Source organism: Semicossyphus pulcher, unplaced genomic scaffold, assembly GCF_022749685.1.
Source record: "Semicossyphus pulcher isolate SPU_LCO1_2020_fin unplaced genomic scaffold, fSemPul1.0.p SCAF_12, whole genome shotgun sequence".
Lineage (NCBI taxonomy): Eukaryota > Metazoa > Chordata > Actinopteri > Labriformes > Labridae > Semicossyphus > Semicossyphus pulcher.
This window is the reverse complement of record NW_027211626.1, coordinates 14,673,018-14,693,829: the sequence shown is the minus strand read 5'-3', so window position 1 is coordinate 14,693,829 and position 20,812 is coordinate 14,673,018. Positions and strand designations below refer to the sequence as shown.

The following is a 20,812-nucleotide window of genomic DNA, read 5'->3' as shown; positions in this document are numbered from 1 at the left end:
CTGCACCGTATATAACCCGGAAATACAATCAATGACCTCATCGCCGCCTCTCACATTTTCAAAGTGATCTTCATCTTTATGATCTTTTTCTATTACCTTGTCGTCGGAAAGTGAACCATATTTATCATACATATAAAGTGGGGTAAGAAAGTTATATGCTGATTTTAAAATTAGGTCCGTTTTCAGTATCAAATGTTGCAATATTTAAGCCGTCCTTGCTCTGAAACAGTTAAGCTAGCATCACATTGCACGGCAACTTGGCTAATGCTAGCAAACATAGGTTAGCCTTCTGCACACGCTAGCACTTTAATTTGAGGGTCAAATTTTGGCTTGACATGTTGACGAGAATTAGGTAAACAAAACCGAAACTATTGCGAGGACTTCACGATATTATGTTGACTAAACAATATTATTCAGAAATGTTTAACAGGCTGTTGTTTGTGACTGTCGCATTAACACGTGTTTTCTTCTTATATCAGTGTGTTAAGGCTCAACACACATTATATATTTGTTGACATATAGGTTTATCGCTCTGTTATCATGATCATAAATTACTTTCTAATCACCGAGCAGATCCGATTTTCTGAAATATAGAAACATGGCTGTCTTTGAAAAAATCCATTGTTAATGTTTTGAGTTACAACTATGTTTCCTTTGTTTAGACAGATCAACATTTCTGCTGTGAAAAAAGGTCTAACCCCACCCTAGTCGATGCTTACTCATTAGCCGATCTTAATTATTAAATGACAACATTGGGGCAACAGAAACAAAATTGTGAACGCATTACTGACAGTTTTATCATTAAAGCTCCTGTGAGGAGCTTTCAGTGTGTGGACAACGCCATACCTCTTATCTCTTTGCTGATTTTGTCCTGTATGCCTAAGTGGTGGTTTTTAACAAAATCTTATCCCACTTTCCTTAACAGTCATATGAGTCACTCGCTTTAAATATTTGCCCTGGAAAATGTAAACAAAGACAGCCTGCAGTTAATCTCTTTGTCTGACACCTATCCCCCGCCAACGTTTTCGGGCATTAAAAATAACTATATAAATAATCAACGTTGTCACTGATGTTCTGGATTGCTTTTGTAGGTCATAGAGTAATCAGAATTATATTCACTCTGTTTCATGACCAGTGAAAAACTCCTCACAGGAGCTTTAATTGGGTTAATGTGGTAAACATTTAGACATAAAGAAATGTAATTGTTTTTCTGGTCACTTGGTGACTGTACGTCAAACATTAATTCTCTTTTATACTCTGTTGTGTTCTCCAATAACCTACGAAGGGAAATATCTTCATCTTATGTAGTTAAAAGCAAAGCTATTTAACAGCTAATTCCCAACTTTGTATGTCTGCTGTGAGCTGGTAGTGTCCAGTTTGTTATGACAGCAATGAGATGAAATGTTAGTAAATGTGTGAAGTTAGTAAAAGATAAGATGGAACTTAATTAATCCCAAAGGAAATCTGTAAAAAGTAAAAAGCCACATCAATAAAATAGTATTGCTTACAGCTGCTTAAATGAACTTAAACTATTACAGTTGAAACATTTTGCACTATAACCCACTTACAGCATGGACGATAAGGTTGTGGTTGATGTCATTGTCATGCGCTGCTGTAGAACCGTCACAATCCATGAGTCATCAGTGTTGACAAAGGTCAACAATCTGTAAAGGCTCAGCAAGTAGGACACTCATGTGACTTTATATGGACCCTGATATTTTTTCAGTTTTTTTTTTCAAATGCACTACTAGCTGTATCTCTTTTTACATGCGCCCAGCACAATTTGCTAAATTTAGTGGAAGGACATGGACTAGTATGATACGCTGATTAAGAGATGGATCAAACTACTCTCTGACTGTAGTTAATAAAGAATTAACAGTAGTCCAGGCACAGTTTCAGGGTAAATTTAAAGGGTATATGATAATATTTTACAGTAGTAAATGTTTGGTAGAAGGACAACTCCTGTCCTCACAAAACCAAGATGAAAGAATGGTTCACCTTCTCTTATTTGTGCCATTCATTGGTTTTAAGACTATGACATAAAGGGATCTTAAAGCTCCTGCACATTTATAATCCACCCACACAGCTGTTTTCACCTACACTGACTGATAAGGAGCTGTGTGGGTGTACACAGATTGTACTTTATCAACATCTTCATCCTTTTTTGCTTGGACTTTTTGTCTTGGCACAGTGGGAGATGCACCCATGTAAATCATTTATTTAAGGACGGCTGATTTTACTGTATCAGTATCCAGATATTGTTGATGCTGGCTTACTGTCACACACTTGAATACAACAAAGCAGTGGTTAATTTGATTAATAACACCTATGCTTCCCTACAATGATAAAATGTAAATGATCGCCGTGGAAAGGCAAATCAAAGTGCCTGCTTCTGTACTGTTAAGGTCACGTGACAATTACAAAATACCTGATCTGAACAGGAATGTCTGACAGATACAGTAACCTTCTAATACTAGGGCTCACTTTATTTATTTATTCTTTAACCTGTTTTGTCTCTTAGGAAATAACTTGCCGCCATGTTCCTCACGCTCGCCCTGTTACGGAAAGGAATCCCTGGGAAGCAGTGGATCGGGAAGTACAGGCGTCCACGTCCAATCACGTGGCAGATGAAACGCAACATGCTGAAGCATCTGGAGCGCGAGGCTGAGAACGAATACTGGATCAGCCGGCCGTACATGACCCCGGAGCAGGAGTACTGCCACGCAGCAGAGCGCAGAGCACAGAACTGGCTCAAGATCAAAGAGGCCAAATTTGCCAATTTCCCCGAACACAAGAACATTACAGACCATCTGAGTCATCTAAAAATCACCAAGACATGGTGAAGTTAATGTGAGCAGAGACACTCAAAGACTGTGTTTAAAAAGTGACATATTAAACATATTAGCGTGAGTTGTTTTGTTTAGTGTATAAACGTGAAGCATGACTAGTTTGGTCAGCTGGAAGTTGTCAACAAAGTGCACCATAGTTTAAACTCCATAAAACAAAACTGTAAACTGTTCTGTATCACAGAATGAATCCACACTGCACCAGGACTGTATCAGCTCCACATCCAGTGCTGCTTCTTTGGATAAACACTGCTCAAAACTTCCTACTCGATCTGGTGGTTCCTATTTTTAGCGCTCATTAACAAAACACACTTTCAAGTTGAGAAAACCCAGCCTGCTTAGAAAATCTCTATAAGAACTGCTCAAGTTGATCCCACGAGGAAAATATTAGGGGAATTATATAAACTGTTAAGGGAAGCTGGGGCAAAAATGATGTAATATCACAAAGGGTTAATTTCACTGTAATACACCAGAATGCATTCTAGTGTTTTACATTTCATGTATTAAACTGTTGTGACTGTCAGTGAGCACGACTGTAGCCGAAACTAGAGCGTTTAATCCTTTTTAAACCCTTTGAAGTTAGAATAAGGAACCAGGAAGGAATACATTTTCAGGGTTCATGGAAATCCTCTCACTTCGTTAAAGCTTTCTTAGAATATTTCTGCCAAAGTGGGGAGCCTAGTGATTTCACATTATAAAACCTATTGGCCAGTAGCTAGAATATTGTGAATGTGGAACTCTGCGGTGACACAGGTATGGACATTGTGCAGGAATTTGACCTTCACATGCAAGATACTGTATCAATGATTTGTCTGATAACATTTATTGCTCCTTATCGTCCCAACACTAATGAAAATCCAGCAGGCAGACATTATTTTGCTCTCCTGACCTTATATGGATGGATCGAAGGAGGTAACTAGAAAGCTAGAAGGCGTCTGCACCATAAAACACAAAGCAAACATTGCCTCAGCAGCCCTCAATCCTTAAATGGAGGCATCAACATGGTTACACTTTAACCCGGCCCCAGTTTGTGTTCATGGGTATTCAAGTATATTTACATTTTTTAATTAGATTACAACACGCTGTGATGTACATTTACGCACATACAAGGACAATTAAATCTATTTACTCAGAATTAATAATCAGCTATTGTAAATGTTACTTAAGATATTCTATATAACATTTTACACACCTGTTTTTTGCATTAATTAATATTTAAATTAGCCTGTTAGATTAGCTTACAATCGCATTATAGTGTGATACAAACCATTTATTATTGTTTAAATATTTCCTATAAATGCTAAGCGATTTCTTCAGGGTATTAACTAATGTGTGCACTATAAAGCAACACCAAGGCTCAGCTATTCTACTACAGCTACAGCTATTCTATACTCATTTTTAATTGGTTAAGCATGAAACAACAATATTCAGTGCTTCTCTGTAGAGCACAGATCCCTGCTGGTTACCATAGCAGCCATCCAGATGTCTGATTTACACCTATGACAACAGGTGAACCCAATGAGAAACCTTTCACACAGATCGTTACGCTGTGTGTCTGTGTAATTTTGATGAAGATGTGTGCACCAGTAGCTTTTATTTTGGGCCTGTATTAGTGTGGGCACTGCGTGGTCCTAAAATAAATCAACAGGATTAATGAGCTGGTGGGGAAATGCTCCTGCAGGAGTCAGAGGAGAAAAAATCCACATGGCTCAGACTTGCTGCTCCTCCAGGACACCAACTTTAAGAACCTGACTGTAAGCGATTAATCCATGAAAACTAACTAGCCAGAACACCCCTGGGTTGAGTGCAAGAAGCTCTCTCAACTGCTTTAAAAAATATTGAAATAGGTTTTTCAATTGGGTCAGCTCAATACATAACAGAAGAACTCCTGAATGAAAATAAATGAATCATTAATCATTGTCTAATTATTGTGGCTTATTGGACATAACTGTTTTCATGTCCCATCATGACAACAAATTTAATACATTATGACTATATCGACATCTGGATATAATCGATTGAAAGTCTTTTTTAGATATTGCACAGCTCCCCCTCTGGGGTTTGCACACAAATTTTTGTCCAGCAGGTGGCGCTCCAGGCCCTGTCAGTGCTGCAGGTGGAGCAGCACACTCGCGGCCCCTCCTGTACAGTGTGCCCAGGCGTTGTTTTCGTCTCGTGGATGATGAGGCGCGTGTCTCACTGAAGAGGCGCCAACGCACCGCACCGCACCGGGCCGAGGAGACGAACGGCTAATGAGCAGAGCAGGCACACGGCTCTTCTCACAGAGATCCACGCAGCGTGTCAGAGCCGGAGAGAGCATGACGACGAGCGGCACACCGAGCAGGAAAGATTCACCTGCAGACGCCTGAGACAAGCGGCAGGATGGCGGGGGGTCGGAGGGGACTTGTGGCCCCTCAGAATACTTTCTTGGAAAATATTGTCAGACGGTCGAACGGTAAGAAAAAGGTTTATTTTGATGATTATACTTGAAAGAGTCAAGCATTGCAACTAAATATTCAGCCTGACACATGTCTATCAACTAATTAGTATGAAATGAAAGATGCTAAGTACATCCCTAACCTCCATGAGCATCAAAAGTTTTTTTTCATTGAGCTACGTAGTGAAAAAAAAAACAGATGCAGTGCTAAAACATTTGGATTTAAAAACTTGTTTTCATGCAAATAGTGTAATAATTTCAGGATTTTCCTCACAAATCCTACAGGAGAGCATGCATGAAGAAAATAGATTGAAAATAAAAATGTATATTTTTACTCCATGTCATTTTTACTCCAGATTACACATGCCACAAAAAGTCTTAATTAAAAAATTAAATGAACCACAAATGTCTACTCTCCATACATGGAAATTCTACAGTCTGTATCCCAACTTAAGTTCAGTGTGTTCAGTGTGATTTTTACAAACATGTAAAGGTGCCTCTGATATTCACTATGTCTCACCAAACCTCATGCTGTGCCTAATTAAGACTACAGCATACATTTATTATTTGCATCTTTAATTTTGTGGAATCGAAATGCCACTAATACAACATCTTTGCACCATTTTGTTACTGCCACATTGGACAGTGTAGCACAGGCATTACCCACAAAATAACCATCAATGGTATTGATTTTGGTGTATTATGGTTAATTTGTTTAAAAGGGGAACCCTCAGACTTACTAATAGCATTGATTACTTCCTTTACCTAGTTAAGTGTTAGTTAGTCAAAATGAAGTAGTCTATAACTTATTATACTACTGAGAAAATGGGATACATTTTGGCCAATTAGAATACAGTATGCTGTCCAGGTGTGAAGACAATTACCCCCAATGAAAGCTGAAACTCACTAAACTCTGAGTGAGGTATTTTTGGATATTTGGGTGTCAGTCTTATTTGTCGTTTCTGTATTATTAGATCCAATAGGAAGTGACAGGACAGACTGGAGAGTTATGACACCAGACAGCTAGCTGTGAAACAGAACCAGCAGCTCTATGTGTGCGAGTGTGTGCATCTCGAGACATATGTGGGGACATTATTGGAGGCACACCAGCTAATTGGCTGAGTTATAATGACTTCTTTTTAAAATGGTTTTTGGTTAAAGTAAGGTGTTTTTTCTTCCAATCCTTCATGGTCTGTGACACCCAGGAAGTACGCCAAACTAACGTGTGTGTCTTTGTGAGCACTCCTCGGGCCTCACAGTCAGTCTGCCCCAGTTGCACAAAGCTACGTTAAAATGTGTTATGACAGAAAGGAACAACTTGTTCGAAGAGGGTGAATGTATCTCTCCAGAAAGAACTTTTAAGAAGAATAGTGTAAGGATCTGGATCCCTATGGCTTATGATGTATTTAAAAAAAAATAAGAAGGAAATTTCACCCTTTAAAAACAAAAGCTCATGCATACGTTTTTATCGTGACCTTGGGCGGTCTGTGGATTAGTGTGCAGTAAATCTCTCCAAAGCTAGAAACAAAGAGCCAAGACTATAATCTGTAGGACACCACTGAGAAACACTGAAATGACTTGTGAGAGACAGTGGTGGGTGGGCATTCACACACAACGAAATAGTCCTTTAGTGTAGTTTTCAATCATTCATTGTTAAATATCTAACTACATTTTGTTGACAAAGTTCAAAATTAAAGTGTTGACTTTGTCTTTGTTAATATATCATCTTTTCTCTACATTTAAACCTGATGTAGACATTTTTAGCAGTAAAGATTTTTGCCAAAGTCTTCAGGATTCATCCTCTGGAGACCATAAATGGCTGTACCAAATTTTATGGCAATTCATCAAATAGTTGTTGAGATATTTCAGTCTGGACAAAAGCAGGGAATGCTCCACATGTGCTACAATTAGCAATAATGAGTCCACTGTTTCATTTGAGTGTGTGTTTAAAATGCCACTGAGCAAACGTGGACAGTAAAAAAGTTCAAAATAGAAGTTGTTAGAATACTTTATTGACACCAAAGACCCCATGAAATAAAAAAATTGGGTAGTTATCGGATGTTGCTATTCTGTAAAGCTGAAGTGTGACCAAAGTGACCAAAGTTGATGTTGCAGATTAATCAACTGCTAGCATGTATAGCATACTGCCCCTGCTGGATATAGTTGTGCGCTATTAGCTTGTGCTGTTCTTCTACAATGCTGCAAATTTGAAGAGGAACGTGATAGCAGCAGAAACTATTTGCGAATATAACATAGACAAATCATCAACTTTATTTTTGTGTTTACCAGCAGAACTATGGAAACAAAAAAAATCAGTTCATCCAATAGAACCAGCTACAATAGCTGATCTGATTCATGAACGAGCATTAATGATGGATCAGATTAACAAGCAAGACTACTGGCCATGGCAGAGGTCTGACCTCTCTGAGAGCACATGTAGTTTAGACATTCAGCATTTGGAGCATTTGGACTCAATTGTTTGGCCATCTGCTGAATTGTTCCCCAACAACTCCTGAGGGAAATATATCTGTCTCTTTAGCTGATAAATGCTTCCTCAGCATTCCTCTAACTGTGTCTGTCTGCCGTTTGTTGCTGGCTGGTCGAGTATAGCTGGATTTTAGAGCTTTATTTTACCAAAAACAGCCGCTTATCATTTGAAAGTTGTAATCTTACGCATCAATCAACCAAATTTCATGGAAGCTGTTTTAGCTTTTGCCTCCTGCCCAGCACCAAACAACAGATGGGTCAGAGTATGCTAATTATGTTAGCTTAAAAAAACTTGTGGTAATGTATTATTTTATTTGTTTGTACCAATGACTGTATATATAGATGGACAACGTGACTCCATCTGCTCCCATTGTACTAAATTGATGCCAAAATAGCCCCTGTGATAGGCGCTGCCTTTGATAGTTTGACTCATGTCCCACCTGTTAACATGGAGGAGGCGGGCTTTATGACCTATACTGCAGCCAGTCAGCAGGGGGCGCCCGAAATGTCGTCCATCTTTTTATACAGTCTATGGTTTGTGCAGAATAAAAAGCTATAAGTAGAGTTAATATTGGACTATTGTTTATCAGAAGCTGAAAAACATGACTCCAAATCAATAAGTCATCTGGATGTGTAAGTAAGCTAACATATGCTAACGAATTAGCTGCAACTAAAAGGTCATGTCAAGCTGTGTATCTGTTAGCTTGTTTCTCAGAATATCAGCACTTTTGTTGCTGAAAATGTACGAATCCTCCTTAATTCTACACTAAGTTAAACAATTTTTTAATAACCCTAATGGTGTATGCCTCTGTTCAAATTAGCAGTGTCAGTTAAGTTGTCATATGCTAGCTTGTCGCATCCATTTAGGCTACATGAACACAGTGAGGATTACTAAATTCACTGCGTGTCGTAGCCACTTGTGTTTCCCTTTTTTCGTGACACTTCACATCTTTTTTTCCTGACATTTAAAAGATGTTTCTCACTTTAATGTTTTAACTTTCTTTCCTTTTTTAAAAATTTCAGTTTGGACACTGTCACATAGACAGACAGGTACTATAAAGTTTAGTTTGATGTGCTGCTTATGTTTCCTCTCTCTCTTTGTAATGTACTAATAAATGTTCTATACCAAATGCTGTTAATTTACATGCCTTACACTTGACTAATTTGACTTGTTTAAAATGTTTGTAAAAATGCTTCAACAAAGCAAATCCTGGACTAATAACCGTAAAGTTTTGGACTTAATTCTTCTTTACTCACAAGATTAACGTTTGTCTGATTATCATTGTAAAATAACACGTTGGCATGGAACGTCTTGTGCATTATCGTCTGTCATGACAGTTTTCTCATGCTTTCAGTTGTCATTTCAATGTGTTTTATGTTGGCGTGATCAAAGAGTGTGTGTGTTCATATATGGTATAAAAATAGCATTTCTGTATGTGACGTGTGCCAGATTTTTTAATTCCTTCTGCTCTTCCCTCCTGTGTTGTCACATTGTTGGATGCAAAGCAAGGTGGTTTGAGATTTTATCCCCAGTTATCATCACCTCTCGTGTCCCATTTAAAACCATCACATGTTTTCCTTTTTGCCTTTTTCTAAAATAATGTAGAGATTTGACTTTGGTTACTTAAAAGTAATTTTTAATATTTAAAAACTGAGGCTAAAAAACAATCCATGGTTTGTTATATATTAGTTGTGGATCCCATCTACAGAATAAAACTTTGCTTTTATATAAAAAACATTAGAAAATGGTTTACAAATTTGTCAATGACGTCTTGCCAATTTGTTATTAAAGTGCAATAATGTTATTTTTAAAAAAAAACACTTATTTTACTTCTGACAAAACAAAGACTAAATATTTATGGTATGTTTTATGTTTAAATCATATTCATAGTGTCATCACAATAGTAATTTATGTCCTGCATTTAAAATGACTTGGTCGAGTATTTGAAACAAACATTTGATTTGAAACCCAGGCAATAATACACAGCTGAATAAGTTGCACGTATTATCCATCATTCTTATTAGAGCTGTTAAAATTAGATCAACACTAGTGTTAACCTTTAATTTTATGTATTTATTAACTAAGGACCAATTTCAAGTTTAAGTAATGACACCGAGTAAAAGAGTATAGATATTAATTATAATGTGTTTGAGGTTTTGAAAATGCTTTGGAAGCAAAATGGGCCATTAAAAATGTACAAGCAGCTAAATCATCATTTCAGTTTATTAACATTTTGACCCTGGATTTGACCAAGTTTAGCTTGAAGGGCTTGCTAACATTTGAATATGCAAAATTTGCCATATGAGAATTAATGAACTGTATTTTCCGTGACATTTAAAAATTGATGACAGCAGGTATTAATATTTGTAGACTGTAATTGCCAATGAGGGCTACTCTTTAGTAGACCATTTTAACTTACACTTGAGAAGTCACTGTTTTCCCTCCCCAAACACCTCTGAAACAGCTGAATAGGCCTCTTAATTACTCTACATTGGCCATCAGTACAAAGAAAACACACGAAAAGTTGTACAGCTAACAACAATTACTTATAAATAAAAAGTCAAGGGGGCATATATTTGGATATTTTCTACAAAGAAAAGATTTTGTGGCGTACATTCAGCCTGCGAGCAGTGTGTAATGGGCCGTAGACCATCGTGGACTCTAATGAAAATCTTTAAAGTATCTTAGCTCCTGTAGGCAGCGTATCTCAATCTTTTTAATGACGGGGGAAACATTAGAAGACGAACAAGCTAATTGTTAAAAAAGTTAAACGTAAAACACATAAAAGTACTTTAATCATCTTCAAAGTCGTGCGGTTATAAAGTGGAGATAACCTCCCTGATAGTTAAAAATAATCAATATTTTTATCAATATAACTGCAGAAGCACTCCAATTTTTTAGAGTTTCATTTTTAAATGTATCGGAACAGCTATACTTTCTGTATAATAATTATAATATTAAGGGTTAGACACTTAAAAATGCAATCTAAAATGCACTTCCTTCCCAACATCTGCTTTGTACTTGTGTGCTGTCATTGTCCTAATAACTGTTACGTGTTTGCAATTTTTTCTCTAGATAAAATGTAGTAGGAATCAACCTTTTCCTAACCAAAACTATATTTTATGTATTTATAATTTATTGTTTTTAGGAAACTCTGCAACCTCTCAAGCTTTTTGGCCCTTTTCTTTGCTTTGCTTTACTTTCCAACAGATACCAACTTTGTCCTGGGAAACGCTCAGATAGTGGACTGGCCCATCGTCTACAGCAATGATGGTTTCTGCAAGTTGTCGGGGTACCACAGAGCAGAGGTGATGCAGAAAAGCAGCACCTGCAGGTAGGCAAGAGGGTTACATAAACTCCATAGCAAACATGGCTTTTTGCTTACCTCCACCAGATTACACACTATATTTTAGAGGCTACTTTGTGCAATTAGTTATTATATTATAAAAACAAGATTAGCCAGTGACATTGAAGAACTTGTTACGGCTACAGCTAAATTACTAATCCTGATAAGCTTCATCTGGGCTGGGGAAGCCAAAGTAATCATGCTGTTGCTGCAGTTATAAAAGAGAGAGGATGACTTTCTTTCTTTCTTTCTCTTTTTTTGATTTAATGTCAGATGTATCTTCAGTTAAAACTCCCTTTCATCGTATAGACGTGGACTTTTGCATTGCTTACTACTTTGATAGAAGCTTTGCAGTGGTTTGACATTATTCAATCTGAATATACAGATCAGTCAGGACTGCGCAGTGAGGCAGTGGTTCGCGCTGCTGCCTCACAGCTAGACGGTTTCTGATTCAAATTCCGGTTTGGACGTAGGGGGCCTTTCTGTGTTGTGTTTGCATGTTCTCCCTGTGGGTTCCCAGCAGGTACTTTAGCTTCCTCCCGCAGTCCAAAGACATGCTCGTTAGGTTATTGGTGAAATTTCCTGTAGGTGTGAATTTGGGCGTGAAAGGTTGTCTGTCTCCATGTGTCAGCGCTGTGATTGACTGGCGACCCGTCCAAGGTGTACCCTGCCTCTCGCCAAATAAGAGCTGGGATCGACTCCATAACCCTGAGCCTGAACAGGATAAGTGGTATAGATAATGGATGGATACAATCAGTCTATTCAGTTGTGCCTGGTAGAAGTTTTCAGTTCTGTGAATCTATATTTATATACTTGTATTTAAACTTCCTACCTCCAGGCAGAGCAGCCTTACTTAATAATAATTGGTAGAGAGTCTAGAGTCTAGTACTCTCTCAAAAAGACTAGTAAAGGCTAATCTACTATTCACTATATGAAACTATACCGTACCATATGCTAACCACGCAATGCACAGAATGTAAGCCCTTACATGCTAATGTTTTGAAGATGTTATGTTATATTCATTAGATTAGTTTTGTGAGTTAGCATGCTAACATCTGCTCATAATCACTTAAAAGTACAGCTGAGGCTTATAACAATAACTTTATTGATCCCCAGAGGGAAATTCATTTATGGGAATGTTAGTAGTTTTGATCATTGTTGCTGTTGTTGAAGAGGAAAAGTCAGATAAAGAAAGTATTCAGTGGGCAATTTGTCTTCTTGTAACCATGATCGTCACCAGATTTCATGGCAATCATCTCTTAGATGTTTAAGCGGTGGACCAACCAAATGATCACCATCGCCATCTTTATATCTGTGCTGCTAGCGTACCAGGCAGAGTCAGGAGGAACCATCAATCTTTGTTTCATTTTAAACATCATAAGGAGATATTAGCTCTGGGTAGTGACCTTAATGATCAAAGTGTGGACACAGGTGAGGCTCCTCCTCAGGGTTGCTGAGCTCATGGATAATAGTGACAGAACGAGGAGCTCAGTTTTGTACTCGGGGGCGTTTCTTTACACTAAATCTATCTGTGAGGAGACCTGGATCGACTAATTCCCTTCAGACGGCTTCTTAGCAGAGGAAGTTAAAATCCTATTATATTCTGCTTTGTTGAAGTGAATGAGAATACCACTAATATGATATTCTCATAATTTAAGACGGCTCTTTAACCTGATAGCTTTGACACAAATCTGTGATGTAATGAGGTTGTAACAGCTGAAACTGCTTCCACATCACTGACTGCAGCAGTGAAACTTTAGACAGTATGCCCGAGGTGCCGTCTTCATAACTGTTCACATAAAGCAATAAAATGAACCCTTGAGAACGAGAAGTATGCTTATCCAAGCGAACGTTTCTAGACTTGTGAGTATATTGCCTGCAATCAGCCCGTCTGAAACCACTATATTAATAGGATGACATGGAAACAGTTGGTGCTGCCAGATTCGAAAGCCGTGGGAGATTTCGTCTGTTGTGGGAGATGGTGTTTGTCACAGCCAGCACTGCGGCTATTACTGATTTAGACCCTTGGGTCCCCAAGCATAAGCTTCAGAACACTCGCCAATACAAATATTGAACAGAATGTGTGACGATTCGTTTTAGGTTTATTTTTGGGTGGCTAAATGGATTTAAGAATTGTTTTTAAAGAGAGGAAAAATACAGGGCTAAGATCGACTGCAGATAATATCCGTATAAATGTATAAATACTACTAAATTAGTGAAATTACTGTGATATGGAAGCGATACAGAAAGCAAGCAAACCTTTTGTAGTTTTCACTAGAATTCATTGTGAAACCAGTATCAGAAAACACATCCAAAGACAGTGATCACAAATCAGACAATGGTAATATTACATAAATAATAGCGAGACCAAGGTAATGTGAAAATGAATAACTGTTAAATTAAGTAACTACAATAATTAGACTTTTAAAGATTTAGTACAGACTATTAATTAAAAAAGCGACTTGGACGTTGATGTTTGATCAAATGGACCACAGAGCGCCGTAATGTGCACAACTTTGGAACGCTATTTGCAAAATTACCGTCTGAGATATTTCATGTTTAGATGACTTTAAAATTAAGAGTTTGGTCGTGCTATATTTTTACGCATTATTGGCTTATTAAATTCCTTTTTTAGGCTGTGGCCAGTGAGGGACCTTGAATCCTGACACTTCTACATATTTATGAGGAGGCTTTCATAAATGATGTCCAACCTCAATACAAGGAAGCACAATGTGCATAACTGATGTTGGCATGTATGGGCTCTTTCCAAACACCTTTGTACACTATAAAGAAAATGGTGTGTACAAAACACACACCAGAGTTGTGGTTTAGAAAAAGCCAATTTAAACTTGTAGTGACTTTTAAACAAACCAATATACAGTACCTACATAAGCCACTGGGGTGTGGACAGGTTTAAGTTCATCAAGGCATATTTCAATGTCTATTTAATTGCAGCGATGTTTCCATTCATCAAAAATATGAAGCAAGCTGACACCGACCCGACACAACACACTGACCGTAACATAAGACACGGTCAAAATCTCTTTGCATGTGCATACACACGCCTGCCCCTCTTCCCCGGGGATTACCTACTTGCAACCACTTTGGCGATGCACGAGCCAGCTGTAACCGTCACTACTGACTACTAACGTTAACGTTACTACTGCTAATTACTACATTTCAAGCTAGCTAAGTTTCAACATGTCTCTGCCACTAAACGATGGCAGAGACGTGTTTTGTTTTCGCGACGGAGGGGGCGGTTGAAAATTTGCATAGTGGGCAGATGCAGATTCAGGAGGAGATGCCTTGGGAGGATGTTTACAAGGTAATTAAACATATTTTGCAGAAAAAAACACCACAATTTATCAATTCAAGCAGAGCATTTTATATGTCTTACAACATGACTGGAGCTGGTCTTTAACCCCTTAAAGCTCCTGTGAGGAACTTTCAGTTTGTGCTGATTTTGGCGCCCCCTGTGGACAAAGCTGTACCTCTTATCTCTTTGCTGACTTTGTCCTGTTCGTGCTTAAGTGCTGGTTTTGAACAGAAAATCTCATCTTGCTTTCTTTAACAGTTATATGTATCACTCACTTTAAATGTTTGCCCTGAAAAATGTAAACAAAGGCAGCGTGCAGTTAATCTCTTCGTCTGACACCTACACCCCGCGAGCAGTTTCAGGCATTAAAAATAACTATTTAGAAATAATCAATCTTGTTGCTGATGGTCTGGTTTGCTTTTGTAGGTCATATACAGTAATCAGGATTAATTTCAGTCTGTTTCACAACCAGCGATAAACTCCAGGAGCTTTAAATTACAGCATTTATTAGTACTGACTCCTTATTTGCTGCATTCTCAGTTTCTTTAAGTTAAACATGATTTGTAACATTTTAAAATCTACCAAGCTTTTGGATTGTAGAGTTTATCATTTGTTAAACAGTGGGATAGGCGAGTTCAAATAATCTTCTTTACCTTTAATCATTGTGTCTGCCTTTTTTCTCTCATGTCACAAAACATCTTCATGAGGCTGATTATGAGCCCATGAAACATTCAGTGCTCGTGTGGACGTTTGATGTTTCTGAATATGACTCAAACATAAAATGTATACTTATTTCCCCGGAGTGTTAAAGTCTAATATCTGAGCCTCTTCGGCTGCTGATGCGTGTGGATCAAAGATGTTATTTCCCTCTAAACTGCTCTTACTGTGTCTCTTTAATTATGTATATGTGTTATTTTCTATGCTGGATGCTGTAAACATACTGTGACAAACCTGTGGGAATTTTTCACGCATGACGGGAAATCATTTGAGGAATTGTTTTCTTTGAAGAGCTTCACGTTCCTCGCGGCTCAGGGAAGAAGAGAGCAAAGAGAGTCCTCGGTGATGTTTCATCAAGCACTGGTCTGAAAAGTCTCTGCAGCGTCAGATCGTAGTCTCATTAAATTTAGCTTTTCTTTTGTGTTCCATAACAAACTCGGAGTTATATTTAGATCACGCAGGAACAGGCTGCCTCTGAGGGTGGCATTAACAAGCAAAGTGAGATGAATGTCTCCGCAGCTCGGTTAAATGCGCTCATGGATGTTTGACCCATCCTCAGGTTTAATATGAGTATTTTGCATTTGGCCAATTAAACATCAGGCTGCATTTATCTTATTATGCTTTCAGGATACATTTCAGTGAGCTTTAATCTACTTCTACTCTATATTTAATATCGCCTAATTCTGCAGTGAACCTCTCTAGAGGTCTCTTAGTAGCTATCAGGAACTGATCTGCACAGTTTTGCACAACTCTCGATAAATTAAATTTTTTTCCAGCTTTAGTTTCGAAAAAAAGCAGTTAAATATAACAAAGGGATTTAAAAATGTAAAAATGTTTTGTCAAAGCAATCAGAAAACAGACTAAAAATAGCACATTGAAACCAGGGAATACTTGGCAACTACCATATTAAGATACTAACACATTCAAGCCTTCCTCAGCACTGTTTTTATGCAGGAATGAGCATGCATGTACAATGTTTCTCCGCCTATTAAATATTCAAATTGTTTACTCCCTTTGTGTGTTCCAGTTTCATGTACGGGGAGCTCACGGACAAGGACACGACGGAAAAAGTGCGACTAACGTTCGAGAATTATGAGATGAACTCGTTTGAATTACTGATGTACAAAAAGAACAGTAAGTATTCAGCGCCATATGTGAGGACAGAGAGGAATGTAAACTTCTACTCTCTTGAAATGCAAATGTATTCAGAGGCTCGGAAATGTACAGCCGAGTTCAAAGGCAGCCCGGAACATCTCTACCTCTGTAGAAACGTTCTAATTGGTTGAGAGGCAGGAGAATTCTTCCCCAGAAAAGCTGTTTGTGTCCAGGTGTAACCTGTCTCTGCCTGCAGGTGTTTGACAGTTCAGTTTACACTCTGATTTCTATGTCATTCCCTCTAAAAATAAGCAGATGATGCAGCAAATATGTGATGTTTTTTAATACTTTCAGGGACGCCTGTTTGGTTTTTTGTGAAGATTGCTCCTATACGAAATGAACAAGAGAAAGTGGTCCTGTTTCTCTGCACGTTCAGTGACATCACCGCCTTTAAACAGCCCATTGAAGACGATTCTTCCAAAGGTAAGAGTTAACCATTGTTGATTGTTTATCTTCATACCTTGGAGGCCTTTCTTAAACTGCACATGAAAGTAAAATCCACTTCAGAGGGGGAGAAAAAGATAAATCATTTACATGTTTTTCAAATTGTGCAGATGTTTTGTGATCTTTTACGTTTCATACAGTGATAATAAAATCAAGCAGAGGTAACATTAGTCTGCCAGCACTCTCCAGTTCATTGTGCATCTGCTCTGGCAGGTACCCAGTCAGACAAATACTCACCCCATCATGATGCTTATCTGCACACAACACAAAAGAATTATCCACTGGACTGTATAACCGTTGAAGACAGACGAAATAGAACATGAATCAGTGCAAGCGAGCGACCACAAACAAGCAACAGGATGTGGAGTTATGAAATTGAGAGTCTAGTTCAGGCTTCGGCACCAACAGGTAGTAAGCACTCCGTGAAGGCTGTTGCATCAGCTAAGACTTAAGGTTTATTCACCATACTGGGTAACCCAAATGCTGTTATAATACTTTACTGCTAAAGTATTTCCAAATGATCAGCAACTGTTAAAACAACGTACAGAGAAAATCTGGAGGGGCATCGGGCCATATTTCCAGTTAAAACAACATAATTGATAACCCATTTGGCAACTGCTAGCATTATCGTTCAACTTTCCCACCTAAATTTAGCGTGTTGACACGCGTGTGATGCCGATTGTCTTTTTTCCCATTGCCAGTGGAGTATACTCCTTTTGGTCTCTTTTCTGCTGCGTCACCGTCTGATGTCACAAACACGCCCGCAACAGGGTTAGTAAACAGTGAAGATGTTACTGTGGTTAGGTCTTTATAGTCTGTCTATTAAACTCGGAGATGGAGACGGGCGGAATTTGTAGCTGAGATGAAAAGGAGTCGCAGAAGTTACTGACGGAGCATAGCATCGCGCCGGAAAGGGGTAGGTGATTAGCGTGTTGACACAGGTTTTATGTTCCCATCAATGCCGATGTGATAATTACCCGGGTCTACTGCAGAGTCATTTGACCCGGGTCTGAATGCCGATTGTAGCCTTTCCCATTAAGCAAAAAAGCCGGGTTTTTTGACCAGTGGGAAAACGGCTTAACTCTAATGTTAGCTAGGAGTTCATTGCACGCTCACGTTAACCCTTGTGACATAGCTACGTACTTAATGAGTTATCACATACATCCAGAACTACATACCTTCATAAGCTTATATTTCATTTTCATTCACACCACTTATCGTTAGGATTTTATCAATACCGGTATCGATACCAATACTTAATAATATAGTACTCTCCATTATTCGCTGCAAAAAATAAAGACATCTTTATTAGGGTGTCTGATAATGTGCCTCTGGAAGGGGGGTTGTAACTGGAGTTAAGGGCTGAGGTCATCTCCCTACATTAACAGTAAATGTAGTAATAGTAGCAATCATAAGCAATATAAAAGTAGTTTTTTTGCTGTCATGGCAACTCAAAAGTCACACGTAGGCGAGCTATCACTTACTAGCGTACCTTAACCAACTGGACTCCACTGTAGTGAAGTAAATCTTTGACAGTAAACTTGTCGACAGCTCTGTGACACTCTGCGTCATGTTCCCTCATTTAGCGATGGAGAATGGGTTTAACTTGAGTGTCTGACTTCTGCTAGCGTTACCGACTGCAAATGAAGCTGAGGCTGCTGTTTGACTGACGCTGTCTGTGGATTAAATTGGAACATAACTTAGAAGTGCTAATAACCAAAGCTAGCTAACAACAGTGACTGATTAACAACAGGCTCATTTATAAGAACCATGTCTTTTAACTTCATATTTAGCTTGGCTAATCCCATCTGCAGCATTGCCATCAGAGCCACTGGGACTCAGAGGCTACACTGAGGACGTACTAGCAGTAACGGCATTAGCATTAGCCGCTTTGCGAAAGTAGTCAAACACACTGCACTGCTTCAGATTTATAGAATATTGAACTTGTATGTGTTTCTTGAGGTTGCTGGTGTTACGACCTGAAGACGCTACTACCTTTATACATAAATAGCATGAAGATGCACCAGAGGTAACTTTGGTAAAATGAGCCCAATCTATTGAGCCTACAACCATCTTTGTAATGGCGTATAGCAGCTCTACAAAGCATAAACAATGGTTGTATTAACATGAATACATTTAAAAAGCGGTTTAGATTGGTATCCCCAGATCAAAAAAGCTTTTTTATGTAACATGTTCCAGATAAAGTCAGTCAGAAATCAGTTTATCAAGACACAAGCCTGAGGCTTTTTGAATCTGTTGATGCTCTGCGTGCCCCGGTAATAATATTGGTTTGATAAGCTCAAGTATCAAGTGCTTAGAAATTGCTCAAGTATTTTCAGACCCTGATTCAGCGAGTCTTTTCACAACTCCCACAGGCTCGGAAAACATGATGTCGCCCCAGGAAAAATCCAGTATCAGAAAACATTTTAAGACATCTTCTTGTTATAGCTTGTGCTTACTGGCTGTGTTTATAATCCTCAGGTTGGGGAAAGTTTGCCCGACTGACTCGAGCTCTAACAAGCAGCAGAGGAGTCTTACAACAGCTGCAGCCCACAGTGCACAAAGGAGAGAACGTCCACAAGCACTCCCGCTTGGCTGAGGTATGGAGGATACATGTGATTGTATTTCTGTGCTGAATACTTGATAGCACACTTCAGACCCTGAGAAAGTGTGAGCAGAGAAACCTCTCATATAAGGTTTGCTGTGAAGCAGATCGCTGCGCCGTTCTAACATATGCTCCTGTGCGATCGTCTCTCTTTCAGGAGCTTTCCCATCTAGCATCGAACTACATAGATATTTGGAGACTTTGCGCAGTAAATCCATAATCAAGAATCCAATACTTCATGTCTTCTTGTTAGTATTAATCACTTATTCCAAGTCCCATGAGTTGAGACTTTCTTTTCAGCATCCGAAGGCTTTGTTACTGATGTGTGTGTCAGCACTGATCTCAAACAGTCATTGCGCAGCGAGAAAGTAAACCCCCCGTTGTCTTGTTACTGTTTTTTAAGAGAACTGCAGCTAAAATAATGAGCAGAGCAGCGTTACTGTATTAAATAATGTGTAGATTCTCCTTTGAACACAAAGGTTGTCTGCACTTTTATACTTTTTAGATTTGAGTGCTTTGAGGAATACCTCCCAGATGCACTTCTATAAGAACAAATACGGCTTGTTTTATAAGGACTTTTGTGATCCAGAGCTATTAAAAATCAGGCCTTTTATGTTGCAACATTCCCCCAAAAGCCTGTGTAATCCTGGAGGGACTGATTCTTCACCTCCTTGCCTCGAGTATTGATTTATACGTCTCTGCTTTTTGACAGGTACTGCAGCTCGGCTCAGACATCCTACCTCAGTACAAACAGGAGACCCCCAAAACCCCTCCTCACATCATCCTGCACTACTGCCTCTTCAAGACCACGTGGGACTGGGTCATCCTCATCCTTACCTTCTACACGGCCATCATGGTGCCCTACAACGTCTCCTTCAAGACCAAGCAGAACAACGTGACGTGGCTGGTGGTGGACAGCATCGTGGACGTCATCTTCTTGGTGGATATCGTTTTAAACTTCCACACCACGTTCGTCGGACCCGCCGGCGAGGTCATCTCGGACCCTAAGCTGATTCGGATGAACTACCTGAAGACCTGGTTTGTTATCGACCTGCTGTCCTGCTTGCCGTACGACGTCATTAACGCCTTCGAGAACGTCGATGAGGTGAGTGCGCTGGTTCTGTGTTGGAATTTGTACATGAAGCTGAAATGATAAGTCGATTAATGCATCAGTCGACTGAAAGAAAATCAATTAGCAACTCCAGTGGAAATCTTTTAATCCTATTAGTGATTTTACAAGCCTTCATACCAAACATCTGCTTGTTCCAGCTTCTTTTTTCCTGTATTAGTTGATTGCAAACAAAATCAGACATTTTCACTGTGCTCATCCTTTTGCCACTAAAATCCTAGAGATGATAATTTCTTTGGAGATTGACAGGTTTTCAGGTTCCCCCGTAGGCCCACAGCCACCTTTATAACCACCGTGCATCCCATCCTGTGCACTGGTTGTTGTTTTTA

General features: G+C 38.9%; 2 protein-coding genes across 2 annotated transcripts in view; both read left to right on the top strand.

Annotated features, from left to right (window-relative positions):
* Positions 1–35: 35 nt before the first annotated feature.
* Positions 36–3,424, top strand: mrpl57 (mitochondrial ribosomal protein L57). The gene is made up of 2 exons (XM_069659036.1): positions 36–142; positions 2,522–3,424. The coding sequence occupies exon 2, from the start codon at positions 2,538–2,540 to the stop codon at positions 2,841–2,843; it is 306 nt and encodes a 101-aa protein (XP_069515137.1). The 5' UTR covers positions 36–142; positions 2,522–2,537; the 3' UTR covers positions 2,844–3,424.
* Positions 3,425–5,228: 1,804 nt separating this feature from the next.
* kcnh1a (potassium voltage-gated channel, subfamily H (eag-related), member 1a) overlaps positions 5,229–20,812 on the top strand; it is a 41,411-nt gene continuing 25,827 nt past the window's right edge. The window contains exons 1-6 of the mRNA XM_069658359.1: positions 5,229–5,301; positions 10,982–11,105; positions 16,178–16,284; positions 16,600–16,728; positions 19,231–19,349; positions 20,067–20,459. Of these exons, the coding sequence (XP_069514460.1) occupies positions 5,229–5,301; positions 10,982–11,105; positions 16,178–16,284; positions 16,600–16,728; positions 19,231–19,349; positions 20,067–20,459 (945 nt within the window). The remainder of the gene's footprint in view (positions 5,302–10,981; positions 11,106–16,177; positions 16,285–16,599; positions 16,729–19,230; positions 19,350–20,066; positions 20,460–20,812) is intronic.